Raw genomic sequence first — 23,719 nt, 5'->3', positions numbered from 1 at the left:
AAATATTTGCATCAGAGACTTGGTTTCTTAGACGTCTAAAGAAATTCTGACATTTTGTAGAAGGCAGGAATGAATAGCTAGGGTGATTTTATAAATGAGTCTAATTGCATTTGGTTGTTGAAATTTGACGGTGAGACTGTGGTGTAGTATAAAGAGAACCTAAGATTGCTTATATACCCACAAGTCACAATGTGTTTCACATATGATAATATCACATGAAATTTTACAATATGGCACTACAACTTAAATTCCAGGAGGATAGTATAACTCTGTAAATGATGAGTAACAATGAAGCATGATTCTATATAAAATCAGCTACCCAATGTTGGAAATAGAAGCCGCCTCTCTATTCCTTGTAAGATAATGTAAAATTGTGTTTTGTCAAGAGAAAAGGAAAAACAAAGATAGAATGTGAGCAACTTCTTGTGGGACATTCACTATAGTCCTGCGGGGATTGTGCCCTGCCTTCACCATTTTTTCTACAAGATGCCTCCCTTGACAGACATTGCAAATGGCTTGATCCCATACCACACCTATTTTGGAGTGCTGGTAATGATTTCATGCTGTTTGCTTCAGTAGGAGTCATTGTGCATTCGGAGAAGAGATGCATCCTTTACAGATACTGGTGGCAGCTGATGCCACAGTGGTTTAACTCTGAGGACCATAAACAGAATTATTCCTCTAGAATAAAATGAGGAGTGTAGCCTTGCAGCACCTTTTCTGGTATCCTTTGTGATAAGATGAAAGGCGGGTCAACACAGAGGAAGAGGAGATGGGTTGGGAAAGCAGGGGCAGAAATCCAGTCATATCTAATGTGGCCTTGTATCCAGTTTCTCCAGTCCTGAGAGAGCTAATTTAGTGAGAACTGCAAAAGGGTTTAGAGGCAACCCTGTGCCCTGAGCAAGATCTGATTCAAAAGGGTTTCAACTTGTACTCAAAAGATGTCCTGCGGGGCTGTATGATGCAGGCTGGGAGATGTACAGCTGATTACCAACTTCACCCCCTACCTGGCTTAGAATAGTCAATGAGCCAAACACTGGGAAGTTTTGCTGCTCCTGGGAAGATTCTGTACAATCACGACTCACTGGGAGACATCAGTTCACTGTGATTTCCTAGGGCCAAGGTTAGCAGCATTTGCAATGCTCAACATGACAAAGCTGTTTCTCAATGGAAAGAAGGGGCAAGATGTCTGCTTCAGAGAATACATAGAAAGAGAAGGGAAAGACAAGCATGGAAGTTCCTAGGACCAGTCATGGATGGTAGGGAAAGTTTCACCAAAACTTAAAAACAACTGAATTCTAGACTTGAATCTTTTGCAGCAATGTAGTAGGTGTGAGTTTAATTATAACCAATTGCCTTTCCTTTTATACTGGTATTTCTCCATTTTTCATAAACCATTCATGATTGACAATTAAAAATTTCATTCTCCATTTCCATCACCTGGCTGGAGAATCATCAATGAACATGACAAATGGGTTTCACTGGATCCATTACTAACACAAGTATAATTTGTATTTGCAACATTTAAATATTTATTTGCAGGCCAGAGAGACCGTACCTTTCAGCTGGTTGCCCAAAAGGCAAAAGAGTGACAATCTATTGACAGGGTATGAGAGACACACTTGACTTTGCAAATATATCAAACCAGCCTTGAAGACAAACTTCCCAGAATAGAATTCCTTACTTAAAAATAAAAGTTTAAAAGAAATTCTTTATTATTAATCCCAATCCCAAGTATCCAATATGAAAGCCAAAGCTGGGATAATTATGCACTATTCCCACGGGAACACCATAGTGCCACAAATAATCCTCATGAACTAGTCTCAAAGAGCCCAAATCATCTGAAGTGTAGCAATGACATGCTCAAAAGTGACATTTCTTTCTTTCTTTTTTTTTTTGAGACAGAGTTTCGCTCTTGTTACCCAGACTGGAGTGCAATGGTGCAATCTAGGCTCACCGCAACCTCCGCCTCCTGGGTTCAGGCAATTCTCCTGCCTCAGCCTCCTGAGTAGCTGGGATTACAGGCATGCGCCACCATGCCCAGCCAATTTTTTGTATTTTTAGTAGAGACGGGGTTTCACCATGTTGACCAGGATGGTCTTGATCTATTGACCTCGTGATCCACCCACCTCGGCCTCCCAAAGTGCTGGGATTACAGGCTTGAGCCACCGTGCCCGGCAAAAGTGACATTTCTTAAGGTCTCTCCATTCATCCTTACTAGTAAGCTTTAAGCTGTTGCTAAAAACGTTTCCTATCGTAACTGCAACACTGATCTTTTTTTTTTTTTTTTTTTGTAACAACAACAACAAATGCTTTTAATTGTACAAAGAGGAAAACACATCTGAGTTGTTGTTGTTATTGTTGTTTTTGAGACAGTCTTTCTCTGTTGCCAGGTGCCAGGCTGGAGTGCAGTGGAGCGATCTTGGCTTACTACAACCTCTCCCTCCCGGGTTCAAGCAATTCTCCTGCCTCAGTCTCCCAAGTAGCTGGGACTACTGGCGTGTGCCATCACGCTCAGCTAATTTTCGTATTTTTTAGTGGAGATGGGGTTTCACTATGTTGGCCAGGATGGTCTCGATCTCTTGACCTCGTGATCTGCCCACCTCAGATCTTTTAAGAATCTCCTCGAACACCAAGAGCAACTATTTCTATTTCTTACTCATCTCCCAACTAAGCTTTTCTCTCTCCTCTCATTTGGCATCCAATTAGGAATCACAGCTCTACTATGCACTATTGCTTTTTACCTCCCACAAAGTGGAGGGATGAGACAAGAAATGGGGTAGTTTCAGATTCAAGAAACAAAGATTTATTTTGAAGCATGAATTCTTGAGGCAATTTCACTTTAAATACTGGAGCTTAAGTAATATTCATATGGAAATATACATGTCCTCAATGGATTCACTGTGTTCCACTGGGATTCATAACTAGGAGACTGGTTTTTGCTGGAATGACTGTGCCTATATGAATAGAAATAACCCAATGCAAAGTCACACTGAGATTTTATAGATACTTTCTCTCTTGTTTCTTAGAAAAGTACAGGATCCAGAAACATTCTGGATACTGAAACTCTAGATGGCCTAGAAAGAATGAAACCACATCCTGGATATTTAAACTCTAGATGGCCTTTAGAACATTCAGTGATAACTAACAACTTACTGAGAGCACAAACTCAAATCAACTTACCAAGTTGCAGATCATACTTTGGTCTGTCTGCATTTTGAATAACGAAGTATCCTGGGGCTGAAAATCAAGAATAAAAATAGAAATTTTTTAAAAAAGATATTAAATTAGCTACCATCAGGGTGTGTGTGTGTGTGTGTGTGTGTGTGTGTGTGTGTAGAGAGAGAGAGAAAGATTCTATCTATTTATCTATCTATCTATCATCTATCTAAATTTTTTTTGAGAAAGGTTACCTTCTGTCTCCCATGCTGGAGTATAGTGGTATGATCATGCTTACTGTAGCCTCCACCGAGGCTGAGCCTCCCAAGCAGCAGAACTACAGGCGCACATCACCAAGCCTGGCTAATTTTTGTATATTTTGTATAGACAGGATTTCATTCTGTTGCCCAAGCTGGTCTTGAATTTCTGAGCTCAAGAAATCTGCCCACCTCAGCCTCCTAGAGTGCTAGGATTACAGGTGTGAGCCACGATGCCTGGCCTCAATAAATATATTTTAAACATTTTAAAGTCCCTTTTTATTTTAAATAATTAAGACAAAAGATGCAAAAGTAAGTTTTGATGATAGTTATTCTAAATATAAGTCTCTGCTAGCAGGATACTATGAGCGTCATTAAACCAAGGGCACTGGCTTCAGGGGAGCATCTATAGTCCACAGCTTCTCTTCTCGCCGCTGACACCAAATCAGAAGATAGTGGTTGAAGTTCCCAAATTTAAACCTTTTAAATGTTGTAAATTCAATCTTAAAATATTACCTAAGTGTTCCTTCTATGGGTTATGTATGAGCCATAGGTTAAAATTTCATAAAATACGTTCATTGACCTAAACAAATCAGTTGGAGAAAATCTAAAGGAAAAGTCATCTCTAAAGGAACTTTCATCTCTCATTACACTGGTAGCCAGGTCTCCAGACAGGAGACCCAAGTATCCTTCCTGAGAAATCTGCTATGTCAAGGAGAAAAAAAATTGCTGGAAGAAATTGACATCAGGGGATCCCTACCAGAAAAGATGAGCCAGTGACTTTTGGTTGAAGATGGTGTTTTGAACACATGCAGTTACCTTTATTACCTCCTGAATTCAAACTAAACAACAAGAAGGGATTTTATTTTAAGGCATAAACCTATAAGGATGAGAAGAATGAGAAGAAAGACAGAAATTAACAAAATGTTGAAATTGGAAAGCAGATGAAAAGAGTAGTAACTTGGTGGATCAAAGAAATCTGTATCCTAAGATGATGTTAGAAATGGTGAAAATCAGTCCAATTTCTTCCTTAGAATGTTCAGTGGTGAAGAATTAGAAGCATGAAGAATCATGGGAAACAGGAGTGAGGGTGGTGGTAACAGCAGGAGAATAGCAGAAGTCTATTAAAAAGTCATCAGACGTCAAGATGTTCTTACCTATTAAGAACACCAAGCAACATCCTCGCCTACCCTAGCAGAAGTCTTGAGATTAATTATACAGAGGCTGAAACAGGGTCCCTGGACTAGGGGCACACAGGTACATCAGGAAGGCAGAAGCACTAAGTAAGTATTTACATAATAAATACTGAGACCATGCACACCCCTCTCCCCACTCTGCTCCTATTTTCCCCTCAATCACCTCCATTACACTAGCAGTCAGACTTGAACCTCCCAGACAGGAGATAAGACAAATCTTCCCTGGGAAATCTGGCCAGCCCAAAAGAAAAAAAATGCCTAAAGAATCTGACTTCAGAGGCTCCCAACGGAAAAGATGAGCCAGGAAGTTGTGTAACAATGCCTGCAGTCAATGAACTCTATCTACCTGTACAAGTGTCCAGTCAGCTTTTCAGCATCCCACTTTCAAATATGAGTATTCAGCCAAGATCACCAAACACCTGAGAAGTCTCAAACACAAAACAAAGAAATGGAATAGAAATGGGGGGAGGGGTGTGGGGGAAGCAAATGGAAGAAACAAAGACTTTGCAAAAAAATTCAAAACTGATTATTAACATCTTCAGAGATATAATGGAAGAGGATCATTCATGACAAAAGAAGAAGGTGCTATTGGAAAATAAATATGCAGTAAACAAAAAGAGTTCTTGGAAATTGGAAAAATTATAGGGGTGAAAAATCTGTTAGAATAGTTGGAAAACAGAGAAAGTAGAGAAAGACAACAGAGAAAAGGAAACAAAAAATAATAATAGAATGCTAGACAGGAAGTTGACATATAAAAAAGAGAAGTGTTATGGAATGAGAGAACAAAGAAAAAACGATAAATCTGTGAAATTTTTTTTTAAATTCTCCCAAAGCAAAACCCATAAATTTTGAGATTAAAAAGGCTTATACAGTGGATGAAAAGAGACTCAGACCACAGCTCATCATTGTAACATTTCAGAAACCACAGCCCATCATTGCAACATTTCAATTTTTCAGAAATTCAAAAAAAAAAAAAGGATTCTACAAAGTTCCAGAGAGAAAGGGAGAAGAGGAAGATGAGAGAGGTAGAAGGAGGGAGAGAGAGAGAAAGAATGAGGAGGGGGAAGAAGGTTTCTTACAAAATATCAAGAATCAAAATGACAGCTTCTTGAAGGCAACACTAGGTGGTAGAATTGAGTGGAGCAATGGCCTTAAAATTCGAATGGAAAATGATTTACAGCTTCTAATATAATATCCAAACTAGTAGCATGACATTAATATATACGTAGGATATTTTCAGATGTGTAAGGTCACAAACACGTACCTTTTGGGTACACTTTTTTCAGAAAGTGACTGGAGGCTGTGTTCCAACCAAATGAATGGTTAAACGACAAATGAGGAAACTTGCATTAGAAAACAGTGGATAGACAGGAGAGAGAGGTGAAGGCAGTCCCCATGACCAACAGGATGGGAGAAGCAGTGAGAACAGCTCTGCAGCAAGTCACGGTCTCAGAGTACCCAGTTCAGACCAGAGCAGCCCAGGAGGACAGACAGGCAATTTCTTCAAGAAGATGAAACTCATTGAATGTCTAATATTTTCAGTAAAATAGGAGATTTCTATAACTACAGAGTATGGGGTTGAATATGCAATAAGTACCTAGAAAACTAAGCATATCAACCAACAGGCGGATAAATAAGACCGACAATTATTACCACAAAGGAAAACAAAAATTCGGCATAAAACAAAATGTGAACTTCATGACTTGGCTGCCAAGAGTATTCTAATCACCATTATATTACCACAGATTGCCTGGATAGCTCTGATGGCACTCTATCAGAGGAAAGGCAGGAAGCAGAGGGGACAAATTGGGTGGGTAGGAGGCAGAAAATACTTTACGTCTTCGCCTTCCAGAGAGATGAGTCAATAGATAATACTTTAGAAATCAAGAGGCAGCATTACAAGAAACCCATGCACACATACAGGGTGAAACCAGAGAATTTGTTAAATGAAATGAAACTATTTACCTCTAAGAAATGGGAAAAGAAAGGAGTATATGCTGGTCTGAAGTTTTAAAATAAAAGCCCTTATAAACATCGTTACTTTTAAAATGATGTGCATTAATAACTCTGACGGAAATAGAAACCTGAAAAGAATGAGAAATTAATGGCAATGCCTATGATAACCTTTCAAAAGAATTTTCTGAAGATGGAAGAGATGCATTAACATATTTCTTTGTGTTTGTGTGTATCTGTATTTGTATGTGGGAGTGTCAGTGGGCTTTATATTTTTATAGATAACATGGGAAAATAATGAAACTTTTAAACAGAGAATGCTATTTATAAATATATTATGAATATGTATTTAGAAAATTCTAAATGCTAAATTATTAGAAACTGTGCATATCTGACATTCTGAGACAAAGCAGTCATCACAGACAAGTCTGTTTGAGGTCTCCATTGAAGAGAATGTCAGAATTGATCCAGGAGCCCGAGAGCCATGTGGCCAGCCTTTTACATAGGTTACACCAGCCTATATGATGGCACATACACAGTTAATGGGACAGTTCATCTTGTAGTTCCTTTTTCACAGACTCCAGAAAAAATAAGGCCCGTTGAACACAACCAGCATATGGTTTCTGATTTTCCAATAGCTCCTTCCTGGAGAACCACTGGAGAGACAAGGCTCTGTGCAGTGTGGCTCCTAAAGGAATCTCTAGAAGGAAGCTCTTAAAAATCTCTCACATTTTCTAAAGATCCATTTCATCAGTTCAAAACAATCCTAGCTCTTTAGAACAGCTGGATCCAGTGGATCTCTCAGATCAGAACAACTTCTAATTTCTAGCAGAGGAATTGGTAGAAGGTAGAATCCCATGGTAGAGCTAATCATACTAACAAAAGCTAAACTAAAGTCAGGGACCACTTAGCGTGTGCTAGACTTCTGTGCTAAACACTCCGTTGCATATCTCATTTAATCTTCACAATAATCACGCAATGTTGCTACAATTCTGTTTACATTATTCAGTTTATAAGTACTGGGGTCCAATGTTGTGCTGACATTCTTAATCATAAGTGGCACAGAGAACCAAACCACGTTGAAAAAAAAGTGCATCATTCTCAGTAGATGGATCTAGTAAAAAAAAAAAAAATAGATTCCTTACCTGTGTGAATCCATTAAATGAAACACCAGCAGCCTAAACAGAAACGAAAATCAGAGTGTGTTATTGTTTTCATTACCATTTTTGTAGGACCAGTAAATATCCATTAGACAAGTTGGAAAGTAAAGACTATCACACATTTTAAAATACAAAAGGTTGCTGTGCATGAAAGAACTTAGGAAATGCAAAAGGCCACACTGTATGATTTTAAATAGGCTGACAAAAAAAAAAGTTAATTTTACAATTATTGCTGCTGCATTATTTTTTGGTGCTAACCAAAACCTACTCTCTCTATAAGGAGAAGATGATTCCAGAAAAGGGCCATTATGGGTTACGTTGCTTTTCAGGCCATTGACAGGATCTGGAATAAGCTTTTGCAGTGTTTCTACAATGCATCATTTTGATGAACAGCAATGATGATATTTTACACTTTCAGTGGGCCTGGGCTGAAACGTTTCATGTGTTCTTAATGGAGTGGGACCACTTTAGGAAGATTAAATTAGTCTCTGCTGCTCTCGGTTTAGCACATTTTTAGTACCTGAATAGTAGGGAGAATAAACTCAGAAAATAAGATGGTAACACAGACTCTCATTAATTCCCAACACAATCATTCTGCTTTGTGTGTGTGTGTGTGTGTCTATGTTGTTGATTTTTTTGTTGTTACTGATGCTGCTTTTTTTTTTTTTTTTTTTTTTGGTCAACCTATTTGTGTTTGGTTTGCACAGATTTCAAGAAGTACATGACACTCCGTTAGAGAGATCAGGCCTCCTAGAAGATAGTGATGGATAATGAAGTAGGTGAGAGACATGAGGAAAAACAGAACCTACAGAAGTCTTTGGCTAGTCTACACTACAGACTAGGGTAAGTACCTCGTGTTTGTCAGCCTCTATTTCTTGGTACAACAATCCATATCTCTGGTTAGCAATTTCATCTTCAGATAAATCTGAGTTGTTGATGTCCTGGTCTTGGGAACTAGCAGAAATCTCAGTGCCAGCATTCCGGCAGGTCCCCAAAATCAATGGTCTCGCTATCTCCTGGCTTTGTTCCCAGTAGCTAGCAATGGCTTGTTCCCCACATACACCTGCTAGTAAGTGCACCTCCAGTTCTTCCTTGTGCTCAACTACATCTAAATGTTTCCAGCTATTATCTAAGCCTTCTGTATCTCTGATAGGCCAGTGGTTAATAGAATCCAGACAATTGGCAAATCCACTTGCTTGGCCATCTGGTATACCAGAGAATCCTGTTATATCCAAATTATTCATTGCTGAATTCAAGCTTGGCTGGCAGATTTGACCTGGATATGTTCCCCAAGAGTCTATCTTTGCAATTCTTGGCGAGTTAACAGTATGACTACAGTTTTCAGTCACTGTTCTTTCAGACCCTTCTATTAGTGAACTTTCTGCCTTACATGAACATAAATCTCTCCCATTTGCATCCCTTCCCAGAGAGTAACTAAGGTCAGTCCTAGACTGAGCTTCTACTTCAAGCTTTATTGATAAAACAGCCTGATTTTTATCCCTGTCACCTACAAGAGCATTTAACACAGTCTCACACTGAATTTCTTCAGCATCTGTACTGCCTTGTGCTGGGTAATATATCATATTGTGGTTGGGAGTGTCTACTACATTTTTCTTTATGTCTTTTCTAGCCAAATCCCATCCCTCATGGCTGCCATCTTCAATATTAGATACAGAGTAGGTCTGGAGAGATGGATTCAAGATATCTGGGTGATTGGTGGATTTGGCTCGAAAGCCTTCTATCGTTCCACAATTATTGATTACCTTTTGAATTCCATCATGTAGACCTTGGTCTCTGTCACTAAGTTCTTTTACTGTATCTCCTCTTTCCATGTCCCTTTCTAATAGGTCAGTTTTCTCAAAATAATTTTCATTGTTTTTAGTACTTTCCTTATACCCTGCTCTTAGATCTTTCCTAGTTTCCACTTCATTAATTTTTAAAGTCCTATTGTCTTCCTTTCCTATGGTATTAAGAAGTTCTACCACTCTGTTTCCTGTCCTTTCACATGCTTTCTCTTCAAATTCCTCTGTACCTTCTAGGGTCTTGATATCAATAGCTCCAGTGTCTACCTTTTGACACGTCTCCACACCTGTCCACAGAGAATCTTCTATCTTCTTTTTCTCTTCCTCTTCACCTGACTTCTTCATATCTTCATGACTTTCTTTGAACAGGCCAGCTGTGTCCATGGCTGGCATCTCTGAGTCACGTGAGTCATATGGCTGCTCCATCTCCACACAAGCAGCAATGGCAACTCCAGCCTTGGGCACGGGCTTTGGGGACAGTCGTTCATTTCCACCTGGAAGGGCTGGCTCTGGGGCATGCTCACCCTGTTCAGCTACAGGGGGCCAGTCAGCAGACGAAAGCAGTTTGGTGGATAATCTTATGCCTTGCTCTGCTTGGTAGAGACATGCAGAGTCTTCTCCAAACCCACCTGAGGTAATTTCCTGGCTGACCCTGTCTGTACTAGCATCAGGGCCCCAAGTAAATCCACCTATATCATTTTGAGATCTTTGAATTTCTTCGGCCAACCCACTGTCTGGAGTTTCCTCCATGATCAGGTTACACAAGGACAGACTTTTTGAAGAGTCAGGCTTTAAAGTATGCAGAAGAGCAAAGGGAAAAAAAACAAAAAAAAACAAAAACAAAAGATGAAACAGATCATGGTAAGATTTGATGAGAAACACAAAGCTCTTCAGGTGGGTAGCACCAGTAAACCAAACTGGAAAGTGTTTACATTCATTGGCTTAAGGTTTAAATTTATGACTAGCAATGCCACGGGGAAACAATTTACTGTAGAAAATATATTACGTATGTAATGCATATCAAATATCAAAAAAAAAATTCCAGAATTTTCTGGATATTTACCTACCGGCTGTACCAAATCAGTGCTTGTCTGTATGGGTAAAGAAAATAGTAACAATAAGGCAAGAGAAGAAAATTCAATAACACAATAAAATCCTCTGCTGTCTAGAGTCAACATTCTGCTGAAGGCTACAGCTTTTACTGGTTTAGGATCAAATTTTACAACTTGTTTTGTGATGCAAATGATTTTTGTTCCAAAATTGTTTAAGACCACTGTAGAAAAGGCACAACTGAAACATAAAGAAAGCCTCTGTCATTGTCTAGCATCAACAGGATATTTTATGGCTAGTACATGACTTCTGCTTTAGCAGACTCTGAAATGTGAAGTTTCAAACGCATAAGCAAATTTGAGAACATCGGACTAAGATCAAACACTAGAGGTCAAGAAATTACACAGTTGCATATATTCTAACACAGTATCAGATGAAAATCTTCCCCAAACTCATCCTATACTTCGCTCTGCCTCTGAGGTGGCAGAAAGATGGAGGAGAGTCTGATATTAACTGATATTAACTGACTGGAGAGTTCTCTTGATGTCATTCCCCCAAATCAGCAGCCATTTTCGCCACATAAGGAAAAACTCTTGGGAAGTTGAAAAGATTAATAGCTGTGAGCAATTACGTTCAGAAAGCCATTGTTTTGCATTTTTGTTATCGGTACCATTCCTACCAAGTTTGTCCTCTGAAATGTTCAAAAGCTCCTTCTAGATGATACCTTCAGCCTTTCCATACCCTCCTAGCTAGGGAAGGAAAATGCATTACAGTTCCACTGGAGACATAAAATATTGGGATAAAAAAATAGCATTGTCTTTTTAATCTCCAAGAAAATTAACACAGAGTAGAGGTTAGAATTCAAATGACTTGAACATCAATCCATGCATGCCTTTTTTGTGAGTATATGAGTAAAACTTTTCACTAGAAAAGATATAACTTTGTCATTGGTGATTTCCATTGACATTTTTAATCTGTCTTCTTGAGCACTTTCCTTGAAGCTCCAGGGATCTTAAAGAGTACAGTATATCCCTGTGATTGCAGAAGGAGGGGACAGACATCTTTTGGTTTTGAAGGGAGAAAGAAAGAAGCAATGTCAATTCAGAAGTGGCATTGCCCATGAATAGCTAGATCAATCAAACTCCCCTTTTGCTGCCTCACTATACATGAAAACATACAACTTAAGTTGCGTTCTTAAGACATATGACCAGCCTTTTCTAAAACAAAGGCCCTGCTCCAAGGGATATGAGGCTGTAGAGGTGTGCAACCAATCTCCAATTTCACAGCACCAATGAGATCACTACAGAGCTGTTTGTGACACTTAACTATCTCTAAATTCTCGAGTAATTATCCTTACACATCAGACTAGCTGAATAAACATCAGCAATAATATCTACCTTTTATTGATACATACCAGACACCAGCTACATACTTTACAATTATCTTACTTAAACCTCACACAATCTTCTGAAGTAGGCATCATTGCCCTTATTTTACAAATGAGAAAAACCGAGGCTTAGAAAGTTTTAGAAATTGCTCAAAGTCTCAAGGTTATAAATAGTAGAGTTTGGACTCAAATCCAGGGCCATCTGTCTCTAAAGCTCAAGTAAGATCTTATTAACCCAAGCTTCATTGAATATAATGATTTTTTAAAATGGTTCCATGTGCCAAGCAGCCCATCTCTTCCATTGTCTCATTCACACGTTCCTTGTCTTCTATTTAAATGCAAAAATAGCTGTGTACGTCCACTACCACAGCTTCTCTTGCCACCAACTACCAAAGGAAGAAACAAAGGGCCAAATTATTGACCATTATCCAAATTCTTGGCCATTATTCACCCAGGAGTCTGGTCCACTGTACTCTTCCTTCACCATCATCTTCAGGTTATGATAATGCTCAAGACTTTCACTGACCTAATGATCATTCTAGGGGACTACATTCTCATTAAATTTATGGGTCTTCTTTCTGTTGCCAATGAAATCAAATATAACAATGTTTGCAAATTTCTGGGGATCAAGATACAAGAAAACAGTTATTAGTGGCTTACCGTCCACAGGTCCCAGGGCAATGTCTGAAAGCAAATAAACAAAAATACTGTTAGTTATACAAATCCAAAACATAAAAAATGCTGAGGTGACAAAAGTTATTGAAATCATAAGCATTTTTTAAGCATTTAGTACAGCACTGCCCAATAGAACTGTCTTTGGCAATGGAAATGATCCATATCTGTGCTTATCCAGTATGGTAGCCACTAGTCACATGTGGCTACTTAGTACAGGAAATGTACTAGGGTAACATAATCACATTTTAAATTTTACATAATTTTATTATGCTTAATATAAGCTTAAATGACACTTAGCTTTGGATAGCACAGGTCTAATCAATCTTGCCTTTCACTATGTGAGTAGAAAACTATACCTGAAACACGAATAAGATTACTTTAATACACACACACACACACACACACACACACACACACACATACACACACACACAAACACACCTCATTAAAATGAAGTAAACAAGGTGTTCCAATATTAGAGCTTATCACGTCTTTGAGGAAATGCAGACCCTAATCACTGCTAATGCTATTTCCTTCCCTTCTCATTCAAGAAAATATATGATGACCAGTTTGATGGTAAATGAGCCCAAGAAAAATAGTTTTTCAATATGTTGAATTAGATGATAACACACCGCTCAACTAATCGGTAATCATGCAAGTTGGCAGAGTACCCCCTAAGACATATGAATGAATTACATTTACTACTCGTATTTTAATTAAAAGCTTATGGATCCTGCGGAGTGAGGCCAGATGGTTCAAATGACTTCCACTATAGGTTGCAGGAGTATGGGATACTTCTCTTTTCTTATTTGCTTCATGAATGAGAATTGCTGCTAAAGCCACCTCCCTTTATGCCCATGTTTTTGTGACTAGAATAGATTTATGTTTATGCACTTAGGGAAGCTTTGAATCACTAAATGTGAACAGCAAACTAGAGAGCTTGGCATTCCAACCTTAGAGATATGATGGTTTCCAGTTGAGATCACAGAGGCCTCATTTGGGCTGTGTATTATCGAAAGCGAACCCTGTGGTTCTGACTGGTACCTACCCACCTGGTTGGGTCCCATTCTAACTGCTCTGCACTGCCCGCCTTGCCTCTCCATGCAGCCTGGCTGGTCTCTTGCTTAGCATCTTCTGGTAAACTGACTATGACAGGAGAGGAGAATAGCTCCATGGAAAGCCACGATTGTACATAGATTTAATACATATTTTCTGATTATCTAGATGGTTCCCATTTCATTGCTTCATAGCCCCTTAAGAATCCAAGATCATAAAAGCTAGTACATGTCTTTGCATAATGCAGATGCACCAGTATTTTCTTCAAAAGGAAGGCAGGAAATGTGAAATGTCATGTTCATCAATCCTCAAGATCATGAAAGGGTGAGTTAGCATGCAAAGAAATTGCAGAGATCACAAAATCAGGTGTTCTGCTAGCAGCAAGAACATCACTTGAAAACATGGAGTCAGGTGATGGGTAAAGGAGATCACTTTGAGTGAAGATGAAAGAAAGTAGGCAGACCTAACAGTGGTGTGCTTTTTTGTCACTCAGCCAAGACTTTTGTTCTTAGCCAAAGAGGAGAGGTCTGATCAGACCTGGATTGCAGGACAACCATAGTGCAGCGATTCAATTATGGCCACCAGAAGGCTGGAGAGTTTTATTACCTGGCCCTGAGGAAGAGCACAGGGACACACACAGCTTGCCCTCACTGCGGTGATATATGTCCCTCAGAACTAAGACTTCTGAAGATTAAATCAAGGTCATTTTTGTTTAATTTTGAAGAATCTCTTAGTCTTATGGCCACACATAGTTTCATGATTTATGGATTACTGTAATCATGAATTAATATAGAAGAGGTTTTTCCCCTGACTCAAACTTGCAGTCAGAAATGCTATGAAATCTCACCCACTAATCATTCCAGCATCTACTGCAGAAACTTTGCATCTGCCACAAAAGTAATGAAGCATGGAGAGTGAGGTAGAGGAAATCCCGTGAATTCTGCTGACTATCTATACAATGAGAGCGCTCTGAGAAGGAAGTATATTGAATTATATGCACGTTCACTTTGTACTTTTCTTGGTCACCAAGGTGGAACTCTCAAACTTGCTAACAATACTTCACATTTCTCTAAGTATTGTTTTAGAGAACATTCCAATGAATATTTAAAAAAGTTCAATCAACATAGATTTCTGTGGTCAAGCAAATTTGGGAAACTCTATGTTAAACAAATACAAACAGTTTTCTTTAATTGCGAACTTCTCAGTCTTTAATATTCTAATGCACATACCAGGAATCTCTTAGAAGAGAGTTAATTCAGGAGGCTTCCTGAAACATTCACCTAAGAGACCCATTTTTTTTGCAAAGCATCTTTAAGGCTAGTGTCTAGACTATTAATCCCCTACTTTATTAACACCTTAGACATTTATTGTTTCTATTTTACAGCAGAGAGGCCTTTAAAAGTTCAATTACATTCTAGAAGAAAGCATGGAATAGACATAATCCTTACCTACTGAGGTTCACATTGAGCTGTTTGTTCTCTAGCAGTTTACTGTGATATGCCAAGAAGACTTTAAGACCAGGAAATCAAGCTAGGTCTCAAGTCCTAGGCTGAATGTTATGATATTCTCACTAATTCATTTGAAGCATACTCTAGCAACTTTGGATTTGCCTAAATTCAAACGTATGGCTCCAACCATATGCAAAGTACTGATATACAGTTTCTGTTTCATTAAATTTTCAGTTAACGTCCTTCTATTAGCATAGAGAGTTGTAAACTAACTATATTTCAGAGGACCTACCCACAGGTCATTATGGTACCAGCACCAGTATCCTCTGACAGGGAACATTATGACAGTAACTATCAGAATGGAAGAAATGTGGAGAGAGAGGGAATGATGAGCAAAAAGGCTTAGGGAAGCAAGGCAACTCTCCATCAAACCATAATCACGATCACAGGAGGGAAGCTTCTTCAATGTGGAGGATGAACACAGCATCGAGTTCAGAGCTATCAACACTGAAAATAGCTTATGCTGGAGCATGCTCTCATGGTCATCGCAAACATGCCTTAACTTGCAAAGTATGAGGAAGGGAAGTAGAGAAAACAGCAAGAAGAGTAAACCCAAAGCTAAAAGAAAGAGCCTCATCTAGGGAAGCCATAGAGTGTATCTTGTAAACCTGAACAGTTCTGAGTGCAAAGTGGGGCACTGGTAACAATTATTCTGTGAGGGAAAACAGGAATGTGTGGTTATGCCAGCTCTATGGGTAGAGAAAGCTGATGGCATGGCAGGCTTAGAATAACTGATACTGAAAAGGTCCCCTTTCTACTCCTCTTTCCTATTAGGAAATATATGTCAACCACAAATAAAAATAGATAGCAGGCATGAAAGGTATAGGGATCATCGATTATCATACTGAGTTTATTGACATTTATGAAATATCATCTCCAAACATCCAAAAAGCACCTGATACCTGAGACATGGGTGAGTGGGTCACTCCAGCAGAACCTGCAGGTGTCACCTCTGGCTTGAAAGGGTCAAAGTCCAGATCCAGCAAAGTCTCCTCTTTCTTCACCTCAGGGACTTCGTTCTGTTAAAACAAACAACAAAACAAAACGTGTATTCCCTTGAATCTGATAAGACCATGATATAGCCCATGTATAATCTATCTATTATTTTTGGATATCCCAAAACTCATATTTATAAGCATGGTGCCTCACCCATGTTCACCCAGTTACTCAGCTAAATGCAGTGAGAAGGAAATAACTAACTCTGGCCAAGTATAACCTGAGCTGCCCTGGAACATGTCCCTAGCTCCAGCTCCTGTCCTTTGTCTAGCTCCAAGTCCAGTTAACAATGTTCCAAGGATGTATCCTAATGTCACCAAGATGCAAGGAATCTTTTCCTCTGTTAGCTCAGAGAATTCAGATCAAGAAATTACAGATGACCCAGTCAATAAAACAGGCCACAATCTGGACCCATTATAGCAATACTGCTGATGTTCCTCTGGGAAGCTAAAATTTTAAAAGGAAGAGGTCATTGTGTACTGCTGATCACATCCCACCTGCCCCATTCCCTCACTGGCACCCTATCCCTTGATTTAGTTAACATTTGATCCAGTCTTTGTCCATAGTATTGTTAGTTTCAATTGTGTATGTGTATGAATGAAGATGAATGGGAGGGAGAGAGGAGGGAGACAGCCATGTCTCCCAACATTTGCTCAAAATGAGCTCCCATTAATAATATTTTTGGATTAGAAAGAAGATAAGCCAAATAAGACACAGGATGAAAGTCCTGCTTTGATAATAATAAAAAAAATCTATAATACTACACACAAACTTCTGTTCATTTATTTGCAGTATCATGAAACATGAAGACAACGTGGGCTTGAAGTTGGCCTAAGCCAGGCTCAAGTTACACAGTAAGGGGCAGGGCTAAGTATATCACAGAAGAGAGAGTTGGGGTCAGTTTTCATACAATATAAATTACATGTGTTTAGCATTCAATATAAACTTCTTTCAAAACACTTTATTGCCTAGAAATTGAAACGTCAAACTAATTGAATAAAGTATTACAAAATAGCAGATTTTTGAAGACAGATTTTTGAAGAACAGGAGTTATTTTAACTAACATTAATCACAGACATTAAAAACTGAGAAATGCATGAAAAGTGAGTGGGTATAACCTAAAAGCTTTTCTTGGCATATCTGCACTCATTGCAGAAGAAAGCTGCTAATGTATCATGCTATTAGCCTTGCCTTTTTCTATTTTGTAGCATGAGTACTCCACATATATACTTCAAAAAAATTTCACAAGGATAATGCCCTTCTGAGATCTCTCCTTTCTTTAATAATTATAAGCACAAAACTATCGACTGATGCCCTATTGAAAATCTGAATAAGCTTTGCCTTTCACCAACTTTTATATTGGTAAAAATTATATTTTTAAAATTTAGTAAACATATGATACTTGGAGTATGATAGGCACTGTTTTAAGAACTTTACACATATGAACATTACCTCATGTTAACACGCTTTGGTGCAGGCTCATGTTGACAACACTTTATTGCCTTTAAAACATTTATCTCACCATATTTTCCAAACTGCATTGTACCTGCATTGTCAAATATAATCCTTACAAAAAATTAAGGGAGACATGGCAGCAGTTTCCCATTTGGGAGAATGAAAAGAACTGGCTGGACAGTTATCTATTGCCATGGTCCCCTGCTGCTATGCAGCAGAGGTAAGACTGCAGTTGGAACCCCTGGCTCCAATGCCTGCCAGGCTGCCACTGATGCCCCAGTCCCACGTTTCTCAAATAGGGGCCCCAAGAATCTGCAGAGGAATTCTCAAAGTTCTACAAGTTTTCCGTAAAATGTTAGGCCATGTGAATATATTCATTATTACCTTTTAAGCCAATGAATCCCCTTAAGGAAGCTCAAATGGGAATTTAGAGATCAAGAATGAAAAGGGGCATCAGACTAGAAGGGGCTATGCTCAGACTTTGATTGAGATCAACCTGGTTTTATACCCCAATTTTGCCACTTGCTAGCTGTCTCTCCCTGGCCAATTCATTCAGTTTCTTTGAGCCTCGGTTTCTTCATGGATTACCATGAGTAATAAAGATGATAAACACACATGTACATAATATCTAAGACACTCAAAATGGAAATGGAAGCTAATGTTATTAATTACTATTAGTAACAATGCATACATGTGATTATGGTTTGGCTCTGTGTCCCCACCCAAATATCCTCTTGAATTGTAATCCCCATGTGTCAAGGGAGGGACCTGGTGGGAGGTGACTGGATCATGGGGGTGGTTTCCCAGACTCTGTTCTCACAATAGTGAGTGAGTTGATGGTTTAAGTGTGGCACTTCCCCCTTTGCTCTCTCTCTCCTGCTACCATGTAAGATGTGCCTTGCTTCCCCTTCCCCTTCCATCAAGATTGAAAGTTTCTGGAGGCCTCCTCAGACATGCAGAACTGTGAATCAATTAAACCTTTTATTCTTTATAAATTACTCAGTTTCAGGTAATTCTTTACAGCAGTGTGAAAATGGACTAATACAACATGTGAGTATGTAAAATCACTGTCATCAAATATCCATAATGCCAATTTGACTGCCTTCAAAATATGTAGCTGTTTTTTTCAGGCTTAACTTCTACTTAGCATTGCCCTCTTAGTCTTGAGAATTATCCCTTAAGGTACTCATGTCAAAGAGAATTTTGGTAAAGCTACAAAAATAGCAATAGGATTTTGCCTTTTTATGTAGTATTCATTTTTAAACGGGCAGGAAAGCACTCACAATTCTGTCACTACATGTTGAAACACAGTAAGGTGTAATTTTTCTCAACAAGACAAATGAATTCTGTACATCTTCATTACAATTAGAGTACATATAGTATGGTCCCAACATCCTTAGCTTTTTGGGAACTTGATCATAAGTACTGCTTTACCACCAAAAATCTGCAAGGGCTGACTTGGAATGTGCTCCTAAGAAAGGAGACCAGCTGTGGAAACCACAGTGGGGGCAAATCTTCCAACAGGAAAACACTGCCAATTACAATAATCTGTGCTATGTTTCATGAGGTGTCTTCTACTTGGGACATCAAAATTTATTAGTAAGGTACTGGATCTCTTGCAGTGAAAATGTATAATTTGAGCATAATCCTTATGCCTAACCTTGCCATGTCTTCATAACAGATGGATTTTACTTCTCCATACCTTACATGAGGTTGACCATAAGTCATGGTTTAGCTAATGGATATTAGTTAATGTAATGTAAGCAAAAGCTCGAAATGTGTTTGCATGGTTTGCTGGTTGGTTTGTATTTCTGCCATTCACCATGAAAAGTACAGCCTTGGGTAGCTGTTGGTCCCAAAAGAATGAGAGACACATGAAGCACATGTGGACCAAACATAATCTAACTTTCTAATCAGTGTTAAAGATAAATTCATACAAAGAACCAGAAAAAAGAAGACATTTCACTAACAAAGGAACAACATGAAGGTAGCAGCAGATTTATCACCAGAAATAATGAAGCAAAAAGCCAGTGAGGCAAAGTACTAAGAAAAAGAAACTGTCAACTTAGAATTATATGCGTCTTGAAAATATTTTTTTTAATAAGAATACAATGAAGATTTCAGACAAACAAAATCAGAAAGAATACATCACCCTCATATTCACATTACAACAATGTGAAAGACATCTTTCAGGCAGGGGAAGATGATACCAGATAGAAATATGCATCTATACAAAGGAGGAGCACCAGAAACAGTAATTACCTAGGTAAGTATATGTGAGTTTTTATTATTTAAATCTTTTAAAAAGATAATTGGCTACTTAAACAAACAAACAAACAAATAAAAAACAAAGTAATGTGAAGTTTATAACACAGATAAAATAAAATTCATGACAAAAATGGCACAAAAAAAAGAAGTGAGGAAATGAGAGTATATTATTATATTTTTATAGACTTCTTTAAATGACATTGTATCATTGAAAGTTAAACTATGATAAATTAAAATGTATCCTCAAACCCTAAAGTAACCATTAAAATAACAAAGAAGTTATAGCTAGTAAGCAAATAAAAAAAATAAAAGAGAATAAAAAATGTTCAATGAATACAAAAGAAAGCAGAAAAAGAAGGGTTAAATGAACAGAAACATTGGAAAACAAGTGATCAGTGTGCTAGACTTAAACTTCACCTTATGAATAACCTATGAAAATGGTCTAAATCATGCAATTAAAAGGCGGAGATTATTTAATTATACAAAAAAAAAAGACCCAACTAGATACTGTCTATAAGAAACGAACTTGAAATATGTAGAAACAAATAGTTTTAAAGTAAAAGAATGTAAAGATACACCATGCCAGTATAACCAAAAGAAAGCTGTAGTAATTACATTAACAATAAAAAAATAGATTTCAAATCAAAGAATATTATCATAAAGAGGATCATTGCCTAAACACTTCTGAACTCAGTTACAGAGCTCCAACATAAAGCAAAAACCAAGAGAGCTGCAAAGAAAAATAAAAAAGTGCACACATTTTTATAGGAAAGACTTCAATACTCCTCTTTCAATAATTGAAAGAACAAATAGAGAATATGAGCAATGGTATAAAAGAATTAGATAACACTATGACTAAACTTGACCTAATTTACACTTATAACATTCTATCTAACAACAGCAGAATATATATTCTTTTTAAGTGTACATGGAAATGTAACACGATAAGAAGTATCCTGGGACATTAAATAGGTCTAAATTAATTCTTTTTTTCAAGGCCCTATCTGTGGTTTTATTTCTAAAAACAAACAATGAATAAACAAAATGGAACCTCATTCTTGGATATACAACCAGAGACAATGCTAAAGTTCCCAGTACAACTCTATTATAAAGACACATGCATGCATGTGTTCATTGCAGCAATATTCACAAGAACAAAGACATGGAATCGACCTAACTACCTAGCAATGAAAGCCTGGGTAAAGAAAATGTGGTGCATATATATATATATATGTATGTATATGTGTGTGTATATATATATGTGTGTGTGTGTGTGTGTATGTATATGTGTGTGTGAGTATATATATATATATATATATATATATATATATATATACACATACAAACACACACACACCATGGAATACTATGCAACCATAAAAAGAATAAAATCATGTCCTTTGTTGGGACATGGATGGAGCTGGAGGCCATTATCCTTAGCAAACTAACCCAGGAACAGAAAACCAAATACCACATGTTCTCACTTACAAATGAGAGCTAAATGTTGAGAACACATGAACACAGAGAGGGAAATAACACACACTGGGGCCTATTGGAGGTGGAAGGTAGGAGGAGGGAGAGGATCATAAAAAACAGCTAATGGCTACTAGGCTTAATACTTGGGTGAGAAAATAATCTGTACAACAAACGCCCATGATACAAATTTATCTTAGGTGACAAACCTGCACTTGTACCCCTGAACTTAAAATAAAAGCTTAATAAAGACTTGCCCTATTAAAGAGCACAGCATGAAGGTGGCTGCCATATGCATACTCAGTCCACTCTTCTCCTGGAGGCCTCATCAAATGAGATACAGCCTTCTTCCTCTCCCTGGCAGTTTTAAGACCCCATGTGCCCAGCTGGAAAAAACTGTCACTGAATTACCTCTGCCTTCAACTAATTTAAAAACATTCAAGCCACACAAAGTATGGTCTTGGACCACACTGGAATTAAACTGGAAATCATTAACAGAATGGTTTCTAGAAAATCCACAAATATTTTAATAATCCAGAATGATATCTGCAAAATCCACAAATAATACTCTTCTAAATAGTCCAATGAGTCAAAAAAGAATGCAAAGTGGAAATTAGAAACTTGAATGAAAATGAAAACAATATATAAAAACGTGTAGGATGCTGCTAAAGCAGTACTTAGAGGAAAATTTATAGCACTAAGTTCTCATATAAGAAAATAAAAAAGGTCTGAAATCACTAACCTCACCTTTTTACCCTGAATACTAGAAAAAAAAAATACATAAACGGAGCAACAAAACTCAAAGTAGAAACTGGAAATTATACAGATTAGAGTGGAAATCAATGAAACAGAACACAAAATACAGAGTGAGAGCAAGAAAAAGAATCAATAAAACAAAGGGCTAGTTATTTGAGAAGATCAATAAAATTCATCAACATTTAGCCAGTCTAATCAGGGCAAAAAAAAAAAAGAGAGAGAGAGAGAGAGGCCAGGCATGGTGGCTCACATCTGTAATCCCAACTCAACTCTTTCGAAGGCCAATGTGGGCAGATCATGAGGTCAGGAGATCAAGACCATCCTGGCCCATCTCTACTAAAAATACAAAAAATTAGTTGGGCATGGTGGCACATGCCTGTAGTCTCAGCTACTTAGGAGGCTGAGGCAGAAAGAATCACTTGAACCCAGGAGGTGGAGTTTGCAGTGAGCCAAGATTGTGCCACTGCACTCCAGCCTGGCAACATAGTGAGACTTCATCTAAGAGAGAGAGAGAGAGAGAGAGAGAGAGAGAGAGAGAGAGAGAGAGAGAGGATGCAGATTATCAATATGAGGAATGAGAGAGGGGAAAATCATCACAGATATTATGGATATCAAAAAAGAATAAAGAAATATGATGAACTATTTTATTCCAAATACATTTGACAATTTAAATGAAATGGAAAAATTACATGATAAATACAACTACAAATATAAAAATCTCACTCAAGAAAAATAGATATCCTGAACTGCTCTGTATCTATTATAGAAATATATGAAAACAAAAGAAAACACAACAAAACAGAGCCCAGATGAGTTCTCTGATGAATTATATCAAAGCTTTCAGCAATTAATAATACCAACACAAACTTAACCAGAACACAAAAGAGAAGCAATTGCTTTTCAGTTCAAATCATTCAATACCATTACCCTGGTATTAAATCATAAAAAGCCTTTTCTTTCTTTCTTTCTTTCTTTTTTTTTTTTTATAAATAAAACCCTATAAACTAATATTCTCCACGAACAGGAAGGTAAAAATTCTAGATAGAGCTTTAGTAAGCTGCATAAAAGATATACAGATAAAAAGGATAACATACCATGACCATTGGGGTTCATCCTAGGACTTCATGGTTGGTTTACATCAGAAAACTAATAAGTACAATTCACCATATTAACAAAGTATAAAGAAAACTCATATAATCATCTTAACAGATAATAACAGAGCATTTGAGAAAATCCACATCCATTCTTATTTAAAACTCTCAAAGTAGGAAGAAAAGGCTACTTTCTCAAATGATCAAAGCCATCTAATGAAACTCACAAGTAACAAACACTATGTTTAAAAGTGAAATACTGCATGCTCTTCCCCCTAAGATCAAGATAAGGATGATTGCTTTACTACTTTTACTCAATATTATTCTGGTGGTACAGACATGAAATAAGGTAGGAAAAATAAGTAGAAGGCACCTAGATGGCAAAAAGATAAGTAAACTTTCTTTATTCATAAAAGATGTGATAATCTACATAGAAAAATCCAATGAAATCTATAAAAAAGCTATAGAAACTAATAA

General features: G+C 37.7%; 2 protein-coding genes across 2 annotated transcripts in view; both read right to left on the bottom strand.

Annotated features, from left to right (window-relative positions):
• LOC101048121 (amphiphysin) overlaps positions 1 to 23,719 on the bottom strand; it is a 252,017-nt gene that overhangs the window by 51,194 nt on the left and 177,104 nt on the right. Inside the window, exons 12-16 of the mRNA XM_074379802.1 lie at positions 16,106 to 16,222; positions 12,625 to 12,648; positions 10,595 to 10,618; positions 7,711 to 7,743; positions 3,184 to 3,240 (exon numbers count right to left, since the gene is read on the bottom strand). Of these exons, the coding sequence (XP_074235903.1) occupies positions 3,184 to 3,240; positions 7,711 to 7,743; positions 10,595 to 10,618; positions 12,625 to 12,648; positions 16,106 to 16,222 (255 nt within the window). The remainder of the gene's footprint in view (positions 1 to 3,183; positions 3,241 to 7,710; positions 7,744 to 10,594; positions 10,619 to 12,624; positions 12,649 to 16,105; positions 16,223 to 23,719) is intronic.
• LOC141580131 (uncharacterized) lies at positions 8,350 to 10,367 on the bottom strand. Its single transcript, XM_074379803.1, has one exon. The coding sequence runs from the start codon at positions 10,275 to 10,277 to the stop codon at positions 8,547 to 8,549; it is 1,731 nt and encodes a 576-aa protein (XP_074235904.1). The 5' UTR covers positions 10,278 to 10,367; the 3' UTR covers positions 8,350 to 8,546.

Source organism: Saimiri boliviensis, chromosome 10 (genome assembly GCF_048565385.1).
Source record: "Saimiri boliviensis isolate mSaiBol1 chromosome 10, mSaiBol1.pri, whole genome shotgun sequence".
NCBI classification, from domain to species: Eukaryota; Metazoa; Chordata; class Mammalia; order Primates; family Cebidae; genus Saimiri; species Saimiri boliviensis.
This window is presented reverse-complemented; position numbering and strand designations above follow the sequence as displayed.

Coding starts and splice junctions, on each gene's coding strand:
- LOC141580131 (XM_074379803.1), bottom strand. CDS start 10,277: ATGGAGGAAACTCCAGACAGTGGGTTGGCCGAAGAAATTCAAAGATCT.